The sequence below is a fragment of the Genypterus blacodes genome, unplaced genomic scaffold (genome assembly GCF_046128005.1).
Source record: "Genypterus blacodes isolate CSIRO-AG114 ecotype Tasmania unplaced genomic scaffold, CSIRO-AGI_Gbla_v1 ptg000072l_1, whole genome shotgun sequence".
NCBI classification, from domain to species: Eukaryota; Metazoa; Chordata; class Actinopteri; order Ophidiiformes; family Ophidiidae; genus Genypterus; species Genypterus blacodes.
The window spans coordinates 138,461-160,540 of record NW_027466882.1 but is presented as its reverse complement, the minus strand read 5'-3'; the positions used below and the strand labels follow the sequence as shown (position 1 = coordinate 160,540).

The window sequence follows — 22,080 nt, the reverse complement described above, 5'->3', positions numbered from 1 at the left end:
ATATATTTCTCTTATATATCCTAAAATTCCCTTTATTTCACCATATTCTGTGGTGCATATTTATTTATGTTTAAGTTATGTGGGTTTGAACAATGTTTGGTGACAAAATATGACTGTGAAGATGATTCCATTTGTGAGGACTTCACTCTTGTGGATCAGACCGTGTGAATGGAGCTCCGACTTTATGCATTTGCAGTAAAAATGTAGTATTGGATAAAGTTCTATTAAAAAATGTGCAAAAGTAAAGTTATTAATGGAAGTGTGACCGCTAATTCAGCAGTAACACTTATTAGTCTGCATCCTTCTGTGAGCTGATGATAAACTGTTGAAGTGTCTCTTCCGTAGCTGCCAGGAAACAGGTGTAATGCAAATTCACGCTGTGAAATTTGGGAACCTTCATTATAAATAAAAATAAGTTATAGGTGTAGAAACACACTCGGTGAATAACAACTTACTTGTCATCTTGCTTGAAAAGACACACACACTGACAGATTACTTTATCAGCTGATTTCACATCTTACAGCTGTAAACAAATACATTTAATTCATTCACATAAATTCATTTATTGGTGTGATATGAAAGCAGATAATCAACACTATTCTGTGATATATTTAACAAAGGTGCTCCAGTTGCATTAAACTATCTGTCTCATAATAAATATCCTGTATTTCTATTCTCAGCCTATTTGTTTTGACATAGGAATAAAGATATAAGGCTTTCAGAAACATTCAAGAATGTCCAGGATCACAGAAGCCGAATGAATTGTCTGAATCTTTTTTTAATGGATAATCCCCTTAAATTGACCTCATCCAGTTTAATACATGACAAACCACATGGAATATTACTGTATTCCAACATTTTCTTCTGTTTTCCCACTTCAAGGGATACACATAGATCAATGCAAAGCTTCAGTTGGGATCCATCTCTCCCACAAGGATAAAGGAAAAATGATTTACGCAAAGATGAACACCAATGAATGCAACAAACACAATACTTCTCTTATATAAATTCTCATTTTCTGTAGGCCGTCACATTTTTTGATTACGTAACCTGTCAACAGTACCCGCCTAGAAGTGTGTAGCAATCCTTCAATCTTGTTTGAAAATGAAATTAAGTTTTTAACATGAACATTAAAGTCATCATTAACATATTTAACAGCATTAATACCAGTAAGTCTCCTTCATGTTGTTATGGACAAATCAATTGACATAAATCCTCAGTCAAGGAGTCCAAACAGTGCTGACTTAAAACTCGATTTATACCAATCAGAATGAAATGTCAAAACTAGCAAATGACTCTTTGCAGTGAAAGGTCAAATGAAAAGTCAGACTAATGTCTTCAGACTCCAGAGAGGTAAAGGTGATACATGTTAATGTCCACTAGGTGATAGTGTCACCTGTGGAACAAATTAGGCCTCGGACCAGGCCACCAAGGCCACGGTCTAGTTTTTCCATTATTGGAAACTAAACATAAAACAAATCAACAATCTGTGAAGTCTGGAAATGACTTGAAACAATCAAAAACCTCAGATGAGCAAGGCAAACCATACATTAAATAAACACACATGACATATTAAAAAAAATGATATTATGATAGCATTGAGAAAACTGTAGATTGAATGTACATCTTCATCAACATACATTCTTGTTATCGGAATGCATCAAATCACAAATCCAAATGTGTCTGACAGGATCTGATCCTGACCAATCACATACATATCTGGTATGACTTGGATTGTGATCAGATCTCCGTCACACACCCTGAAGGTGGGCAGCCCAAGTAAAAATGTTATTTATATATTAATTTAAGTTAAGTTACTTCAAGATCAACCATGACAAAAGAGGAAGTATTAGTAGCTAAAGTAGCGTAGAATTCTTATTGAGATCTGATCACAGTGGAGGCGTCGCCCAGATAAAGTTGACAGATGCTGATGATCTAAAGACCTTTACCACCTGTCATCACAGGTCATGTGATTCTACTGTAAGCTCATCACCTGTTGTAAACTGCTAGATGTAGATGACTGAACAGTAATAAGGATTAAGTCTCAAGCATAACAACTGATACACAGCAGAGCAACATACCACAGTAAAAGTTTCACATGATACAGGTGAAAACAGGTCTATAGATACAGCGTCTAGTCTTTGAAGTGGCTCTGGCCCTGAAACTATTTACTCTTACATCAGTCAAAACACTCATATCTCATTCCAGCTGAAGGCACATGGAGCAAACAAAAGCATTTCACATAAGCGCCCACCAAGCGTAGCTCTTAACAGATTACAAATGACACTTAACACATTTGGGGTTTACTGGTGAAATGATGGTGTGGGTGATGGGTAAGTGCTTCTTTGTTTCTTACAGTCATTAAGCATTAGCTCATCTGCAACAGATTCCCAAAATGCACGAAAAGTACCCGTGTGTCATCTCCTGACTGCCCAGCCAAAGGGTCAAGCGCAAGCACTTTTGTGCAGTGGTATTTAACAAAGCATCTTACAGATTCATCACAAGGACAAATATGTAAAATGGTTTAATATATGATTCATGCATATGGTTCATTAAAATTCACATTGTACAATTAATAAAAGTAAAAACATAAATATTAAAACAAGAATCGTGGTGAAAAATTCTACCTACCTGTAAAATCAATTCTTGAAAAGTTGAATCAAAGGCACTTCACGTTTACTTTACATTGATAAAAATTCATCACTGATAAGGCACTCTGCATCTGGATGCATATAGGCTACAGTATATAGCAGGTTTTTATCAATTAATTACTTTATACAACATGGTCAATTAATGGATCTATGCGATATTTGTTTTGAGCCTTAGGTATAAATCTGTATAGATCATCTTTGTATCTTCAGAGAGAGTGATCAATGATCTGGTGTAATCTTTCACATTCCAGATATTGTCTCCAAAATTGTCCAAATTATGCAATTTTTGTCTACATTATGATTGCAATTTTTTTTTTACTGTGAATTAAAATGACCTTAAATCACAAGTTTGGTGCTAGATGTGACATGTGTGTCTTTAGCACTCACTACACTTCCAGCTGCGACTTGCAAGCAGTGGACCATGATAGTGAAAATATCCAAAGTTAGTGCCAACTGTAAATAGAAATGTCAGATTATCAATATGCTGTTAAATTGCACTTTGATATTGATTTTGGAGGGTCTACTGGCTTTGCAGGACTATACTGAGATTTCCTTCACATTTGCCATTACCTGACTAAACATCTTCACTGCTACTGTACATCAGTGGTGATTTAAGAGTTTGACACACTTTATCGCTGAAATTACATTTACAGCAAAGTCGATGATTTCTGTTGCAGAGATCATTAAAGTGCTTCTAAGTTGGTTGCTTACTAAAAATGTCAATTTCGATTTGGGAATGTTCCAATGCAACCCGTTTGGATCAGTAGGCAGTTTTTACAATCTGGCAAGAGGGTTTTTAGCACTGCGTAATGTCAACAGAGCCGGAATATCTGGAATATTCACAACAGCTTTAGATGGCCACAATACTATACCATACACAGAAAAGTCTGGGTTACCAAAAAGACTGAGAGGCCATTTTCTTCTTCTCTGCCTTTCCCAGCTGTACTGTATGTGTGTTGGGATTACCAAACTGAAAGGAGAGGCAGTTTCGGTCTCTTCAGTTTTTGGTGGCCAGACCAAACATGGGAATATGACATAACCAGCTTTTGTCACAAATGACTTGTGTTAAAATAGTAGCTTTAGAAAAAAAACGAGAAGCTGGATTTCCCATTCCCTGGTATTCCTAGAACAAAGTAAAAGACAATAAAATCACAGGCTTTGGTGTCGGTTCCGCTGCATGTGTGAACTTGCTTTCATCTTCCTTCAAACATTTTGATTTTGTGCTTGTCTGTAAGCAGCCACGTGATGTTGCGTTCATGATCTCCGCTGTGGACGCCCGCGTTAGATCCCGTTGAAACATCCTCCCAGTAGTGATGCCAGATTCCCTCCTGGTTTGCACCGAATCCAAACACGCTGACCTGATTGAACACAAAGCGATGCGTCACAATCCAAAAGGTTGTCATTAATGTTTCATGAGTTTTACACTATTTTATAGTATTTTATATGCTTTAATATGAAGTTGTGCTGTTAGGGTTAGGGTAAGGGCTCTTATTTAACTTTATACTTACATTTTTTATTATTCGCTTTACATTAATCTACTAAGGATTTTAAATTTTCTTACTTTGAACTGATTTCTTAATCTGCTCCTCCAAAGCACTTTGAGTTGCTCTCATGGAGTAAAAGTTGTAAACAGCTTGAAAGAAGAACTGATCATCATTCAGTTCATCATTCACTATATACTATATAGTATATATAGTATATATAGTGTATATAGTTTATTCTGTATATATTCTGTATTCTGTATATATAATAGTACACTTTTGCACTTCTGGTTGGATGCTACTGCATTTCATTGGCTTGTACCTGTACTTGCTCATTGACAATAAAGTTGAATCTAATCTAATCTAATCAGTGTAAAAACCCCTAACATGAACACAAAGATGTTATACGTGCAGTTTCAGTACCTTGTCACATACGTGAAGGGCGAACAATAAGCTGAGGAAGCCGGTGGAAGGATATCGGCCATGACCATCCATCCAGCTGTCGTAGACGTATTTGAAAAAAGTCGGATTTAAAATCAACACCTGCAAACAAAACACACATGGAGAATTCTTCAGCATAGTAATCGACTTATACACTGCGTTTACAACGTTTAACTGTAAATCTCACCTGTAAGCAAGTGTCAAATTCTTTATTAAAAGCTGTATTGATTAAAAGTTACATTAGATTTCAATGAGACTCATTTTATTTGTAAAGTGCTACTATAATAGAATTCTAAAGGATTCCTATCGCTTTGAATCTGCTGCAGTACTCTAATGCACCAGTAGAGGCTGCTATTAGTACTAGCATTTGTTCATCTACCACAGTTTGAAAACAGCTGAGCTCCCTCAGGCTACATAGAACTCAATGTGCGATATGTAGGATTTTGTTAATATTTTACGTTAAAAAGTTTGACACAATGGAAAGTAATACATTCATTTTGATGTGCTTGACTCACCTTATCTTTGTTTGCTTTTATCCTGGACAAAACGGGCATATACGTTCTGTGACATAAAAAAAAATATATCAAATGTTGGTTTTGGAGCTCATAATCCTGCATTATATGTTTCACTGTCATCATACCAACAATTACAGTTTACGCTTATGCTGTACAAAATATGACAGAGGATACGTCATAATAAATGTTGTGTTGTGACACTACATCTGAAAAAGGAAGGTTGATTAAATACCATAGGCACACTTAGTATCAGAGTGTGTCATCAGAGAAGCATACTCTCACAGTCCAATTCACATTGTAAACATTCCCAGCTAAATGAGTGCAGGCTGTGTTGACTTGAAAGACGTTGTTTGAATAAATGTGAGTGGAGCCATATTTAGTTTGCAATGGAAAGGTGTTAAGAAATGTATAAACAACATGTGCACGCAAAACTTGCACGTGTACCAGTGGCCTTGAACAGGAAAGGTAAAAGAACAATAGAGTGGAACTGAACTGAATGATCTCTTAGGTCCATGCATATTCTACAGCCCGAGGAAGCAGAATGTAAAGCTGAAAATGTTCGGATTGGCATAATAATGATGATTGAAGTGAAAAGCAATGATTACATGCCGGCCAAGAATGAAAAGATACCATCCACAGCAGCGTTTCCAATTAAGGTGAGTTTTATCAGGAGTAATGGTTCTGTGGAAAAGTGTTTCATTAAAATTCTGAGATTATAAAGAACAGTCTCAAGGCTCTTGAAACTGGAGTATTACAGGTGTTCCATGTGGTGTATTCATATGAAAATGCCTTGATGTATGTAAGCTATGCAGCAACATGAACACCAAGGCCCCTTCAGTATCAGTTTGGTATTTTAGCATTAAGTACACATTAACATTTCTGATTAATATTCAAAGTCTGAGCGTGGATAATCAATACATTGACTCCAGTGTCTCTGCACGCAGCTCTGTCCTCTCGCCCAGCCCTCAGTCTTGAATTTTCCTCTTCCGACTAGAAAATACACCAAGACATTTCCAACAATCAGTCAGGATCTTGGTGGTGTTGAAATTGCTGCCATTAAAATGATATTTAACGATGCAGAGGAATCACTTTGGCACAGTTAGGAGGAGAGCTTCGCATTCTGATGGAATGTTTATGTCGGTCATTTTACCATCTACCATCATTTTGCATATCTGAGTTAATGTTGCTCTGCATTCATTCCTATTTTCTACATGACCGGACACCACACTGATTACTGCTCATTCAGAGGAAATGAGAGTGAAATTCACTGAAAAGTGAAAATGGAGTTAGAATCATCTCTGTGATGACAATTGTGTTACTGTGCCTGGGATGATTATGATTATGCAAATGTGGTATCTGGAGAGCGTTAATGAGTCACAGATGTGCATGGATTTAAGGCTTTTAACCCATTAAACTCAAAGGATATTTTGGGGTTATTCTCACAGTAAAATTGCAAACCAGAGAGAGCTCCACAACAATATTACATATCCATATCCATTGTCTTCACCTCTAGGGATAGCAACTTTGGGTACCTATATAAAGTGTAGGTGTGATTGTAACTATCACCATGGTTAAGTAAAATGTCCCCTTTAACCTTCCTGGTTTAAGGGAATATACAGTAGAGGTTGGCCTTAAGACATGCTACATGCTGCAGGATAAAGATGTTTACGTCTCTCACTTTACATTTCATAGGAACACTTACCTTTTAATAGTGCCGGTAGTCAGCGCACTTATGAGCCACTGCAGGTCTTGGACCTTGAAAGGGATCAGCACCAGACTGGTGTCGTTGTCCAGGTCCATGGCACTTTCTGGGTACAAAAAGTGATGTGTTGTTCTGGTGCCCACATCTTCCTCAAAACCCACGGTAGGACCCTGGTTCATTCTGCGGAGATAAAGTTTTGTTTCGTCAACAGGTCAGGGGATGATGCAGCTTGCAATTCATCCTCCAGCACTTAGATCAACAGGGGACATATACAAGGATTCAGTTTGTTGAACCTAACACCATTAGGCCTGCACACTGAGCTCTCCCAGCTGTTCCTGCACACCAGTGTCAGTGGCTAATCAACTTCCAGGAAACAACAGAGGCTTAGACAGCACATCTCTGACCTTCAGCACAAGTGCACCACCAGGTCAAATGCTCTCTCCTCTCCTCTGCTGGAGCTACACCAATGCCTGCACTCCCTGGACCCCTCTGTAAAGCTCCTCAAGTTTGCAGATGACATAACCCTGATTGGTCTGACCAGCGGTGATGGATGGCTCTGCCTACTGAAGGGAAGTGATGCAGCTGGCATCCTGGTGCAGTAGCTGCATGCTGCAGTGCTTCATCTTCTCAGAGAGAACCATCAACTCACCCCAATAGACATTTTATTCACAACCAGGACCAGGAAACGAGCGGCCCTGGCCACACACTCCTTGGGCCTCTCCCTTATCTGGGAGGCAACTCTGGTCCATAAAATCCTTACAATCCAAACACACACGCGCACACACGCACACACAAACACACAAACACACACGCACACACACACACACACACAAACACACACACACACACACTTCCCAGCAACAGCACCACTCACCTCAAAAACCCTGGACTCTAAATTTCTAAACTGTTTGCCATGTATATACACAAATGAAATATACATACACACGTAAGTATGTATGTATGTATATACATCTCCCTCTCAAGACTGTATATGTATGTGATGTATATGTGTGTATCTATGTATATACAGATGGATATGTACTGTAATATGGTATGCAACATTATGCACAAGGCACAATCACAGCTGTTTTTGTGTAACTGTTTTGATTCGTCTTGTGTCTATTTACTTTACTTGAGCATTTCCTGTAAAAAGAAGATGCACCAAGGCAAATTGTTTTTTGTGTCTTTGACAGCGCCCATTGGTTGATTAGTTTCAGCATTTAAAATAAATAGATAGAAAATGTGTATCCAAAGATGGCAGTATGTATGGAGCAGTTATGGACATATATCAAGAAGAAGATGGGGAATTTGCATAAATCTCTTTATGCAGCTGAATTCAAGTTAATAAGGCTTTATAATGTCAAAAAAGCAAATGACCGTATGCATTCTCCTAGTGTCCTGCAGTTCCTAGAATCGGCCAAACCCCATCTGGGCCATGTCATCCCACACATAATTCATATTATAGTTCCAGAGAAATACAATTCAAAAAAACAAAAAGCACAATTTGTCCCAGCATGTTGTGTTCAGGAGCCCAAACAATAATTCACAACAATCCAGTGTCCATTTGGAGAGGTGGGACAACAACAGCTTGGCAAGCTCAGCGTATCTATTATAATGTCCAACAATAATCACTATAGCTGGAACTGTTATTTGCTGGAAAATGGATGGAGACAGGGGTAGTTAGATTTTGCCGGCTATAGGAATTGACCAACAACAAGAATATGACCCTGACCTAACATCACCTGTTCGGATGCTCTAGCTTGAATATCATCATTACTGAGTCTGAGATGACATGACAACTTGACATTTTCAGCCTGAGCCTGACAGGACTCAAAATAACCTCCCATGAGGATATCTCCCTGTTGATTCTCTGCCATTTCATGTTCCAGCTGCAGATATGGGATGAAGCCTCTTGGGGTTGTTCTTGGTCAAATGAAGCTACATAGAAAGAAACTTAGAAAGATAGAAAGAGCTTTTAGGAAGCAGAGCTATTCACCTTCACTATTAACCAGTGAGATTACCAGCAATATCATTTGGTTCATTGTCAGCTTTTGTGCTCCATGATAGTACTTGTACAATTAAATGTTGCATATTATTATTTTCATAGAGAAATATAGAAGGGAGTGTGTATTGAATAAGTCAACGTTGCAAAACTAAGTTGCAAACTGCAGATGCACCCACAAAGACAAACTTATCGGACAGAAACTAAGACAGTCTTTTACTATCAAAATAGATGTGAGTCAAAATGTTACACATTTGAATGCATGCATAAAGTACACGAGTGTGTGTTTCAGAATCTGTGTGATCTTTATATGTTCCCTTGTTAGATGATTGTGCTGCAGAGTGCTTTCCAGTTTTTTTCAATGAGTCATATCGTTATAGAAGTGGAGCACTTAACACTTTTTTATAAATGAAAAATAAATTATTCAGTTTTAAAATCAAATTGAAAGAACATAAAAATAATCCCACAACAGCGATGCGATGTTTTCCTATCAACTGACTCTTCTATATTTAGGCAGACAGTTTAGAGAAGGATCAGATGCACAGCTGCCGTTAGTACGCCAGCTCACTAAAGCAGCGATGCAGCTGAAAAATGATGGGACAGTCATTCAGCCTGAGAAAAGATGAGTGGAGCATCACCAATAACAAAGCAGCTGCACCAGGATGTGTCTGCGGTGGAAAATTACCAATGCAGGACTCATTATGGTATTACATCATCAGCTGTGGCATTTCAGAGGAACATAGCAAAGCTTGTGTACTCTTCTTGGGTGAGCAAAAGCGTGAATCACCGAAACCATTCTGCTATAAAGCTTAATATAGACTGTTGAATCCGAGCAAATGCAATGTTTATGTTTGTGTTTCTTGCGTTTCTTCTTAATTCTCCTCTTTCTCTCTGTCTTTACTTCTCTCCCCCCCTGTATGTAAAAATAAATCCCTTTATGGCAATATGTTACCCGCATGGACACAACTAACAGAGCTGTGGCAATGTGGCTTCACTAATATTATCTGGTAAAGAACACAATTATTATCCAACACCTATACAACCCATTTGTATAAGTTATTAGCTCCTGTCACTGTTTCTTTGTCTCCTTGTGCATTTTGTCCATGTGTATCTCATTTCCTAGGTCCCAATCAATATGTGTTTCCTATTTCTCTTTCTTTGTCATATTTTCCAATCTCTGTATAAAAAAAAAAATCTCAAAAATGTCCCATAACTGCATGCTTATTGTCACGTCAAATGCTTTAATGACCACAACAACAAAGAGCTGATCCTTTTTTTCCCTGGATTGCTTTGGTCCATATCCAACTGTATGTCCACCCTGTGTATCCACTCCCACAGTTTTAAGTCAGCAGTCACAGTCAAGTTTCAAGTTTACCTGTGGAATGTCTTTTGCTGCAATTTGTAATCTTGTGGTCAGGATTGAGGCCAATAACCTGTTCAATTTCATCATAACCTTGCAACAGCACAGGGTTTGGCCTCTACTATGATATGCTTGTTTAGAGAGAGACACAGAATGTGACCTCAAAAATCGATTGAAACAAAGATTCACTATTTCTATTGATGTCTATCTGTTCTATCTGTCTAATAATTGATGACAGTTACACAAGTTTGTCATTCTGTAATGGATGAGTGTTTCAGTCTCTACACATTTTACTCTGTTTCACAAGTATGGACCGTGTCACGGATAACTACAGGAGCCGATGCTACATTATTAAAAGCTGGTAAGGAATTGGACTCAAGTAAGCTCAAAGTGGGGAGTGAATTAATTGCACAGCTCATTCACTTTATCTTTTGAGGGCGTGTAGTGTCAAGTGCTCTAAGGAGGCAAATATTTCAAATTGGACAAATCAATATTCAGCTTCTGCTCTAACTCCACCCCCCTCCACCCCCTGGCGCTGGCGAATTGTACCAGATTGACTTGAAACAAACCGAAACAGATGTATTGAACCTTTGGAAAGCGTGTCTGGGCAGCTAATGCACAGGCAACTCAAAATACACATGCAGAAATGCAGGTGTGTAACAACAAGAAATGGAGTGGGGAATCAAGGCTAACATGACTCAGTCTACAACAATGATCAGGCTTTTCGACATGAACATTACAGATTTCTGCGTTATGTAATGCGTTATGTACAGATCAAAGAGATGCTGTTTGCAATACGGCTGTATAATGAATTTGAAAATAACACATTAAGTTAATGATAGTAAAACAACTCACTGCTGGGCCTTTCCAGATGCTTTTGCTCTCTGGGTGTTCTCTTGTACCGATGGCTCATTTTACACCTACACCTTTACTTGGTCTCATAAAGTTGTTTTGAATGGGGAGTTGTGACTTGCTGTAAAGGGGAAGCTGGACCTGTAATGTAGACAGCGACAGCCCCATGCTTAAAATATATAAGTATGTTTGCCAAATAGATGAAGATTCCAGACTCCACATATCTAAAGTAGTGTGTATCTACTGCAGCCCACTGAGATCTGATCACTGTGCAGGAGGCATCCAGATAATGAGAATGTATGTAAATACAGGATCACACAGAGATCATTCTACAGATAACGAATCAGGAAACAAGGATGACATATTAATGCGCAGTGTGATAGGGGCCTAGTTTAGACCAACCTTGATCACAGATACTCTTATAACTTCTTTTTTCCCCTAAGATACAGCAAAATCATCAGTGATTCACTTCAGACAAATGCAGAAGCAACATCCACTTCTGAAACATTACCAGTGAGTCCCACATTTGAATAGTTTATTAGATCTCTCATCAATACTAAATGATGTCATAGCTCACTTTAATCACATTCCTGTGTAATGTTGCAGCACACCTGCCAGTGTGGATTATACACAGAGTTGTGATGTCTCTGCGTAATAATTTTAGAGTGTGTTCGTGTTGATGTCAGTTTATATGCATTGGCTTCCTGATCACGCAAACATTTGTTTTGAATGTTGTAAGTGCATGTTTGTGTAACATATATTAGTATATATCATATTAACATATACAGACAGCCTACCTGCTATCTGCACCAAAATACACATCAACAAGGTCTCAACGGATTGCCGGAAATTAAAATGCACATGCATACTAATATCTGATATATCAGCATGATATAAAATATAATGAACCTTATCTAACAAAAAGAAAAACATATAATCAACACATTTCTCATAAATTAACCTTGATTTTGTTCTTAATTACTGCAGGAACAATATCACAAGGAGGTTGCAGATTGTAGGTCTTAAAACATACATACAGCCCTGAAACAGCCCTGTGCTTTGAAGTTCAACCTGCTCACACTCTGTATAATAACTAACTAACACTTTCAAAGGTCACTGGTCTCATTTCTTTATGTACTCACTCAATTGCTACTTTTATATTACACACATTTATAAGGAAGTTAATGTGTGTAAAAAAAAAAAAAAGCCTTTCCAGCTGAATGGTGACCATCATGAGGAAAGAATGCTGTATCAGGCACGGACTCAAAGGTGCAGGGCGCCAGGTGAGCTGGCAGAGCTTCAAGGCTTTGGTATTGGCAGGGTCAATATAAAAGCTGGACTCAGGAATGGGATTTAAGCGATACACTGGTCCAATGCTTTTTAGCTGTTGTTGTGTTTTATAGCCGCTGCTTTCTCTTCCTAAAGCCATAACCGCACTAAACAGGCTAAATCTAATGACAATGTTTCTAGATGATGAACCCCCCCCCCCCTTGACACACTATCCTGTTCCCAATTCCCCAAATAACATCTCTGTTCATATATACTAACAAGTCCATGGTTTGTGCTTTATTATCATTAGCGCCCTTACAGCTTTATGAGTCCAGCCATTGATTTGTGCTTTCTGTGTTTTCCTGCCTGCCTTCAAACATTTGTTTCTACCTTTACTATGTGCCAGTTGCCCAAATGTAACTCCTTCCCCCTGTAGCCCAATGTGACAGTTTTCGAAAAATCATGTATCCACCGCGAAATGCCACATCGCTAAATCTCTTCTTCCTCTGCTTTTAGCTAGATGGCTAAATTGTGCTGTACATCATGTGGTGAAGAGCTGGACAGATACAGCCTTACTGCTCGGCTCGGTCTCAGCAAGTAATGGCTATTTTTTCCTCTGCTGCTCCTCATCATAACCTTTATTGTATTTTGGTTACACCAAACACGCAGTTTTGCTGTTCTCACTGACACATTTCCCATTTCTGTTTTGAAATGATTGCATGAGTGTAAAATAACTCTCCCTTCTATTGTGTAAATAGTGTTAGATTAGGGGCCGACCAGACAGAAACTTGGTGGTAAAGTCTGCGTGTCAGAGAATCCCTAATCTATGCAGTCACCTGGCCATGCAATGCTTTGAAGGCTAGGAGGAGGCGCTTGCACCTCATGTGTCATAAAATAATCAACATTTTAGTCTAATATCACCAGTCAGCCATTCGAAAACTAAACATTATCACCTGTGTTGAAAACTTCAGCATTTCATAAATCTATTATCGCATGTTGGTCATGTCAGAATAAGATCTTGCTGATAAATGTGCAAATATTTGACTATGACTTAGGAAGCAGTGCCTGAATGCACCATCAGTTTTCATCTCTTTTGGCAAGACAGCTGCATTGTTAACTGCCATAAACTTTGCGGTGGCCTTAGAGATCAAAACACGATAGCTATGCTTACACTGTCACACTGTCACCTGTAATCTTTCGCACATAGCCACTGTCACCTCAGTGACCCCGTGGTGGGTAGAAGGTGAATAATAGCACCTGAAAATGATGTTAAAGATAGAATTGGCAGTGGCTGTTGGCAGTGGCCGCATCGCTTCAATTCATGTCACAAAGTGGCAATTGACGGATGCTCTGAAGTGTCATCGAATCCCTGATGACACATATCTTTTATTCTGGGTGGCCCTGGCGGGAATGAAACTCTTGAACTCCATTGTTCTTTGTTCCATGTGAGCTACTCAGTGGCATAATGATAGCTATTATTTGAGCTACCACCATAAATAACAGGTTCATTGAGCAGCAGGGCACAGGTGTGATTTGCTGGCTTGGAAATGACAGAAATCCGTCAAAAGTCTGTTCTCATTCTTCTCACAATAATGCAGCTGATGTTAAATCAAGCTTTACTGACGAGGTCATTTTAAGCTTACATACACACTGTAGAGCACCACTAATCCACCCATGTGTTTGGAGTGTCTTGATGCCTTTGGGAAGAAGCGCTTGTAATCACTGTGAAAATAACACTTGAGAAAGGAAGACGTTTACTGTGTCACTAATAGCACAAGACAAAACTATGAAAACAGGTGGAGTTTTGAAAAATCCTTGTTTGAAAGCCAATTTCAAATAGGGATTTGGAGCCTATAATGAGATGTGCCGACGCATTACATAGCCTGAGTTTGAGATCCATCTTCATAAAGACATTTGCACCAGCAGTAGAATATAAGCTTGACTGACAGTCACATCAATAGAGTAAATATGAATGATGAGACCATCACTCACCTAAGCCAGCCTACTTATGTTGAAATACACGTCACTGAGGGAAAGCACCATGGTTCCGCGGGTAGAATGTAAGGAGTTTCATGTTTTCACTTTGTCTATATTGGTTTCATCCAGGAGCTTCAGTGTCCTCTCACCATCCAATCACACCTGCATTATGCCAAGCTCAGACTGCACAATCTCAGCTTTGATTTAACTCCACTGAGACAAGCCTTTCTGATCCGCGACAAAAACAGAGTATTTCTTAGAGATGCTGAACTCCTGTTTCTCGACACAAAATCAGATAGTCAAAATCAATGACTTCTTGGGTGTTTTAACTTGACTTTAAAATAATTTGAGATGCCAGTCATGTCCTTCAAGGTGAGCGATCATGGAAATTGTGAACCTTCTGTCCTGATCGATGTTCACCCATGTCATATACACTCCACGACATGTCTTGTGGTCGGAGCTTGCATATGGTGATTTTGAAATTAAATTGAATGCCAGAGTGAAGGAGTTGGAACATATGACAGCCCCTGTGATAGACTGGTGACATATCCAGAGTGTACACTGCGTCTCACTCAGGAATGCTGAGATAGACCCCTGCAACCCTGCACTGAATACATGGATATGGAAAATGGCAAGATACTGTGTATTGTTATGTGTATAGTAGTACTTCCTTTGCATTCACTCATAGTCTGTGCTCCAAGTACATGCAGGATGAGCACTAGTAGAACAGTGTGTGTGTTAGTGTGTGTGTGTGTGTGTGTGTGTGTGTGTGTGGTCCAAACACTAATTGCCAACACACACACTTCGAACGTTGCAGTGATCAGAATACATTTTTGTAATATTGTAGGAATTGTATTGTAACAGAATTGATTGTTGTTCCTGTTGTGATTCTCTCCATGTTCGGGGATCATTACGAGTGGAACAAAGTGACGTCGTGCATCCACAACATCCTGAGTGGCCAGCCCCGGGGGGGGGGCTATCGATTTGTTTTCAGATAGGTCATAAATTTAGGTCAGAGGGCAAAATTACAGTTTCAGCCAAACACAAATGCAAATATAATTTATGAAGTACAGCTACAGCTACACAAAAAAAAGTTATACACTGGACTAAGAGAATGGCCTGTTGTCCACGCTTTATGAAGTATCTTTTTATCACACCTCAACGTAATATTTTTTCTCTAAAGTTGCTGAGGTGACCTTTTTGCTTAATACCATGGCTTCCATTAAAGTGTGCCATCAAATGATAAAGCTATAGCTACAACACGATAAACAACCAGCATATAGCCATAGCATTCAACTGCAGGGACATATCATGCTAATAGTGGAGCAGTGACTCACATCTTGGTGCTGTCTCTGTCATCCCATAATTCAATTGGTGGAGAATGCCATGCTGCTGTCACAACAGGGACAGGCAAAGAAGATAAGTGCGGTAATGTGGCTTTATACGGAGGCAACACGTCACAGCAGGTTGACAAAGCTGAGCTGTGATAAATTACGGGCCTTGCAAGAATACGGCATGAAATCTGCTTTCAGATATCTAAGTGTCTCTATGGTTACTCTCTCAATAGATACGCTCACACCGACCACATCATCATGAAGCCCATTGCTCATCAATCTTTGCAGAATCCTTTAGCCAGGAAATTGTTAAGGTAAGTGATGATCTCATGTCTGTCTCATCCAGACTGGTGCCATGCATGATGACACTCTGTTGGATTTAAAATGCATGCTGGCATTTCTGTACAAAGGGCAGACCTCTCAACACTGCGGACAAATTTCTTTTATGAATCTGACAACTTGAATTCTACAGGTTCTGCACTATTTAAATCAGTTTAGTCAGATCCCAATCACAGCATGTCGAAGGAAATGTTACCATATTACTGTGGTGCAAACAAGTGTTATAGTTCTGTCATGTCCCCCGTCTGCACTACTTGTGCTTTCCAACCGCTCTTTAGATTAAACTCCCATATCATGACGGGAGACGAGCAGCTTGCTAGTTATTTGGTGTGGCCCAAATCACTCTTCCTTATCTATACAAACCAACTGTCATCCCTCTATTACTTATATGTCTTGCACTCAAGTTACCAGTATTTCTGAGATAACCGTTGCATATATATATGCATATATACCAGGTAAAAGTACTGACTTTATATCTAAAATTGCCTTCAAAACAAAACAGAACGCTAATCACATGCAAATTGGGAATATTGTGAGGGTATTTCATCTACTTATTTAAATAGCACATTTTGAATACATTCCCGTTTGTATCCCTCCTCAAAGTGCACCATAGAGCCTATTGTTTTATCTCCAAGGAAGCAGCAAAGTCTCTTTTATGGCTCAAGTCTATTTCACCAGTGCAATCTACTGAGCAAACAAGAAGCTTCAGGCTAGAGTCCTATGATGTGCAGTATTCATATTAGTCTACAAAAGGCTTTAGAGGATCTGGATGCATTAAATTGTGGATATGTGAATGGAATTGGTTTTTAATCTCTTCACTGCTCACAGTAACCACAGTTTGTTCTACATTATGTACTGTAGGCTGATCTCTCCTGTGAATGTCAACATTTTGAGAAAAGATGAATATCGTCCTGTAAAGCATCTGCAAGGATTTGCATCATCCAGCAGCCTCCTCAGTCAGTCATTTGTTTGAAAAACTAAGACACTGGCCCTATTTATGTATTTATATACATACTGTAGCCTGTGTTGATTAGCAGCAGCATGAAATGTGCCTTGAGCAGCCAGGGAACAATGAATCAAAGTCTCTCGCAAGGATGTTTGTCCACCTTTTGACACCCACATGCGCTTAAATTGATCACAAAGCCAGATTTTCTTAATCACAAAAACAGTTTTCCAGCATAAAACAAATGCACTCAAAAGGGAACCTGATGCTGTTTTCCATATTTTCTGATTCATTCTCAGCAGTATGGCAATTGGTGTGACAGGTTAAAGGGACTGACAAGCTTCTCTCGTTTCCATTTGCCTTGAAGCAAAGGATAAACATTTTGAAAACACAAACAAACAGTTATTTTCCTGCAATGGTTTGTCACGATAAAATTCTTAAACACTTCAGTGAACTTAACAACCACACATTTGAGCTGAGAGTGGAAATAAAACAATCAATAAAATGGGCAGTTGAATTAAAGGTAAAATAGGTTGCCGTCACAAAAAATCTAAACACAAGATAAGAACCTGGTTTAATCAAACTGATTGAAAACTCTTTCAGTGCAGAGACGAACAGCGGCCAGACAGACAGCTACATCGCGACATGGAGAGCTTCTGGTGCCAGAGAAGCTTTGGTGACAGTAGCGGTGCTTACAACACAGAGGTCAAACAGGTCACTTATGACCAGTTAACACACATAAATACAGATTTTTGATAGTTAATTCAAATTCTTAATACACTGCATGCAATTAACAGTTAAATCTTAGTATCTGAGCATTGTAGATTGTTGAATATCTTCCTTATTCTAATATTCTTAATTAATTCAAATTAAACCAGTGACAACAAAATGACACGGCTCTAAACTGATAGCTTCCTCTTCGTATATTCTGTGCCATTTTTCCCCCCGAAATGGTGCAGAATGAAGCTGTATCAGATAAATTATTTATTTTGCATAAATAGCAGAGCAGAATGAAGCCCTGAATACCTTATGATGAGATCACTGCGATCGATGAGGCGGCCGTACTGGGATCCCTTGAGGTTCCCAGAGTTCCCCACAACAGAGCAGGTCCTGCAGCGTTCAGGGCTGGCATCCATGAAGAGCACCTCATCAGGAATGAGTTGGAACAACTCCTCCACTACTTTGGTGTAGTTGGCTGCATGCCTCTCTAACTGCAACCACTGGTGACACAGCAGAGACAAGCCTCAGAGTAAGCGCTGGCTGCAGGGCTACTTTAAGTAGATGTGATTGAACAAGGGCAGCGGAGCTGCTGCTGAAGCGGAGACATCCGACACATTTCTGAAATAACCTCAGGGGCGCCTTAGCTGCGTCTGTGGAGGCTCTTTCTGGCCTGGCTTTCTTCTGTGACATCACTCTGAACTCAGACAGACAGCAAATATAAATGCAGGCATGTCTGAGTGCTGTGTAACTGGGACATGCAGCACAGTGGCTGAAAATTCACCAACAGACACTGATACAGAATGTCCAGTAGATCTCACACAAGTTTTAACTGAGAGTTATAATGCTTCATGGTTTGTCCAGTCTGTCACTTCAACTGTGGATAAAAGACAGATCATGTTTCAGATAGATTCTTGGAATCAAAATGATCAGTAATTCTGACATAATGTTTTTGTTTATATACATATAAATATATCTTTTACATACATCTGTACAATAAAGATACATTTTGGCAAGGATCCCTGAGATTTGGTTGGTTTACTCAGTATATTGCTCATGCGGAGCACTATTCAATATGTAACACATCTCTACAAAGGCTTCTGTGGCTTTGTAAGGCCAACTGACTTCTATGACATCACAATGCTTTACTTGCTTTCGACACTAATGACTAACTTGGCTTGAAAGGTTTGGTTTGGTATCTTTAGATTTCAAACTTGGCACCAACAGGAAGTAACTCATGCCATTTGTGATGCTATAAAAGTCTGTTTACAGTCTCTGTGACACCACCTTTACTAGAACAGTACATTGATTTGGATGTAGTTGTTAATTATAAATAACACTGTTTCAATATTGCATCAATGCAGACATATAAGTTCAAATATTAGGCTTTAAAAACCCCATACTGGTTACTGCCATTTGACAAACTCTGTGGTGGATTACAGAAATTAAACATACTTTGGCATTTCTGTACACAGCCACATCATTAGAAGGTAGCGAGGTATAAGGTAACACCCCTGGAGGTCACTGCCTTGCCATGTTGCACCCCTAGGCCGAACCATCTGGCCAGGCCAGTGTGGATAAGTGACATTTGCCTCATCAGGCTCCCAGTGAGAAGCATTTCGTAAAATGAGTAGTGACAGGAGGCAACCTTGTAGTAATTTTTCTATTCTTACCTCTAATTGGCTATGGTGTGAGGTGAATGTGGGAGCAGCTACGGCACTGGACTCTTTCCAGACAATGGTTGGTTGATTATGTTGCAGAAACTCGGTGAATAGGCTTTTCACATTGTAACAGCTACTCTGGAACGGGATGTCCAAAAAAGTTTTTTTTTTTTGTCCTACTAGTGATACAAAACGCAGGATGCCTGAAGTGACGATATGAAATTTCTGTCATTATTCTTATCTTTCAAGTGGAGCAAAAAATGGAGTTTGAAACACTATTTACCATCTGTCAAACACCCATTATAAATTGTTTTGAATGAAGGTGCTTCAATAATTACTACTGTGTACAGATATCAGACTCATCACAGAAATACTAATGCTCGTCACAAAGTAATGATGAATGGAAAGTGCGTATTTTCCCTGTAATGGCCCTCTAAACTAAAGGTAAAAGGAATAAATACGTGTTTTTTTGTGTGGTATAATTGCACCATATTGAGAGAGAATAAAAATATGGCTGAGTGGAGTCTTTGTACAAAAGTGGCATAAAATGGCATGTTTGTGTGTTTCCTGGTGGAACAATAGCAGAGAGTGATTTTCAGAGTGCGACGGGTCAACGTGTCAACTATTCATGCTAATTATAAAATTAATCCAACATGTCATCTACGGATTTTGGGGGCAGATGGTGAGAGAAAACAACAATCTACATTATCCACACTTTCACTGTGACTAAATATGTATGTGGGAGTTTGCTTCACAACTTGTTTCTGGTGCGGATCTCTTGGATCTAAAAACAATCATTGCGGGGAAAACACCCCTTTGAGAGTGTTATAACAGCGTGTGATCTGTTTTGTATTCATGATGCTTCCCTTCAGTGAGAGATGAATGTTCATGTTTCGTTACCCCTGTGGGATAGAATCTCAACCTCAATCTTACCTGCCACCACTTAAAGGTTCCCTCAGAGAGTGCGCTGTTCTCTCTGGTCATCAGCGGGTGTATGGACAGGTTAAAGCGCTCTGCGAACCAGGGGTCATCGTCCAGCTCCGCCACACACCGGCTACAGGCACAGAGCCCTTTGGAGGGAAAGCTATACGAGATGCGGAAAGCATGCTTGAAAAAGTAAAATGACAAAGAGTAACTGAACAGGAGCGTTGTGAACGTAATGATGCAAAACAACGGAGCAAATGTCCTCAACAGTATCCTCTTGTGTAAAGACATGTTGTTCAAGTCCGAACTTTGGGAGTGCAATAGACAAAAATAGATTCAGTGGGTCAAAGGAAGGACCATAATCCAATGTGGGTTTTTTGTAGCATTTGGTTCATGAAAATCCATCAATGTTGTTTCCTTTGCAGATCTAAGGAAGATAATTCCACCGTGCTAGACAGCTCAGTGCAGATCTGTCAGCTTGACGGTTCCTGGTTAATGGGCTTCCTTTAGATTTGCGATGTTGACTCTGCGGGGTCAGTAACTGATAAGTAGTCCACTCTTTATGTAATGATCCACCTGAAAAGTAAACAGGGAATTTTGGTGAGAACACTGCTGAGCAAAATAAACAGAATTCTCTTTTAGTACACGTACACAAAGTACTACACTGACCAGTGCTCCTGTAATTAAAAAAAAGAAGGTCCAAAATAGTACCATGGCACAGTGCAATTTTCTGTGACTGATTGCAGAGTGTTGCATTCACACTGGTAATTTTCTGGCTTTAGAACATTTAGCAAACTTGCAACACTGATGCTGATTGTGGTTAGTTGCTGTGGCTCTGTTTTTCATCCCTTTGCCTTTATTCACATGTACACGACACAGCCTGTACAACACAACTGTGCTGGTGACTGGCGGTGCTATGTCACCGTTGCTTTATCTCCTGCTGCACCTAACCCACACGTGTATTACGCTTGTTGTCATTGATGTTTTTTTTCTCTCTTTTATCCTTTTTCTGAATAAAAACAATCCACAAAATGTTTCATACCTGTATGCTCATTGTCATCTGAAATGCATTCTTCAATACAAATATTCAGCAAAAAAAAGGAATCCTGCTGTTTGACATCATCTGTATGTACCCTATGACATCATTGCATCTCGAGTCCATTACATTACATCATTTGGCAGACGCTTTTATCCAAAGCGACTTACATGACATTACCATACTTTACATTACTATGTATAAAGTTCAACAACAATAGTAGGGATATCACAACCTTCCTCCCTTCTCTCTATCTCTCTCTCTCCTCTTTCCCCTCTTTCTATATAAAAAATGATCTCCAAAATATCCTATAATTGTATGCGCAATGTCATGTAAAATGTTTGCTTCAATAAAAACAAACAGCGAAAGAAAATGAAATAAAGTTACTCAGTTGACTGATTTTAACTATTTAAAATTCAAGCCATTATCTTGTTGGAAATTTCCCTTAAAAGAATAAAAGTTACTGTATTACTTAAAGTTACTCAGTTGACTGATTTTAACTATTTAAAATTCAAGCCATTATCTTGTTGGAAATTTCCCTTAAAAAAATAAAAGTTACTGTGTTACTTTTGAAGAAATTGACAAACAGATGGAAAATCTCCTTATTAACAGAGATGTGACAATGTGGCCTCACTAGTTTCACTTTGGCACTGAACACAACATCATCAACAATGTCGTCAACAATGCTATTAACCTGACTGTACAGGTCATCTACATATACATTGTTCATATGTGAATCACATTCCATAGGTCCCAGGCAACATTCCTTTATTTTTTTCTCCATCTCTCTCATTTCCCCCTTCTCTCTGCATTAGAAAACAAAAAAAAAGTCATGTATCTGTGACAACAACCAACTAGGCAAAACATTACCTGCTT

General features: G+C 39.1%; 1 protein-coding gene across 1 annotated transcript in view; it reads right to left on the bottom strand.

The window, feature by feature from the left end:
* Positions 1 to 758: 758 nt before the first annotated feature.
* LOC143005749 (CMP-N-acetylneuraminate-beta-galactosamide-alpha-2,3-sialyltransferase 1-like) overlaps positions 759 to 22,080 on the bottom strand; it is a 51,474-nt gene continuing 30,152 nt past the window's right edge. Inside the window, exons 2-7 of the mRNA XM_076157122.1 lie at positions 20,178 to 20,744; positions 17,893 to 18,086; positions 6,791 to 6,970; positions 5,089 to 5,134; positions 4,556 to 4,675; positions 759 to 4,009 (exon numbers count right to left, since the gene is read on the bottom strand). Coding sequence (XP_076013237.1) covers positions 3,845 to 4,009; positions 4,556 to 4,675; positions 5,089 to 5,134; positions 6,791 to 6,970; positions 17,893 to 18,086; positions 20,178 to 20,459 — 987 coding nt within the window. The 5' untranslated portion in view covers positions 20,460 to 20,744 and the 3' untranslated portion in view covers positions 759 to 3,844. The remainder of the gene's footprint in view (positions 4,010 to 4,555; positions 4,676 to 5,088; positions 5,135 to 6,790; positions 6,971 to 17,892; positions 18,087 to 20,177; positions 20,745 to 22,080) is intronic.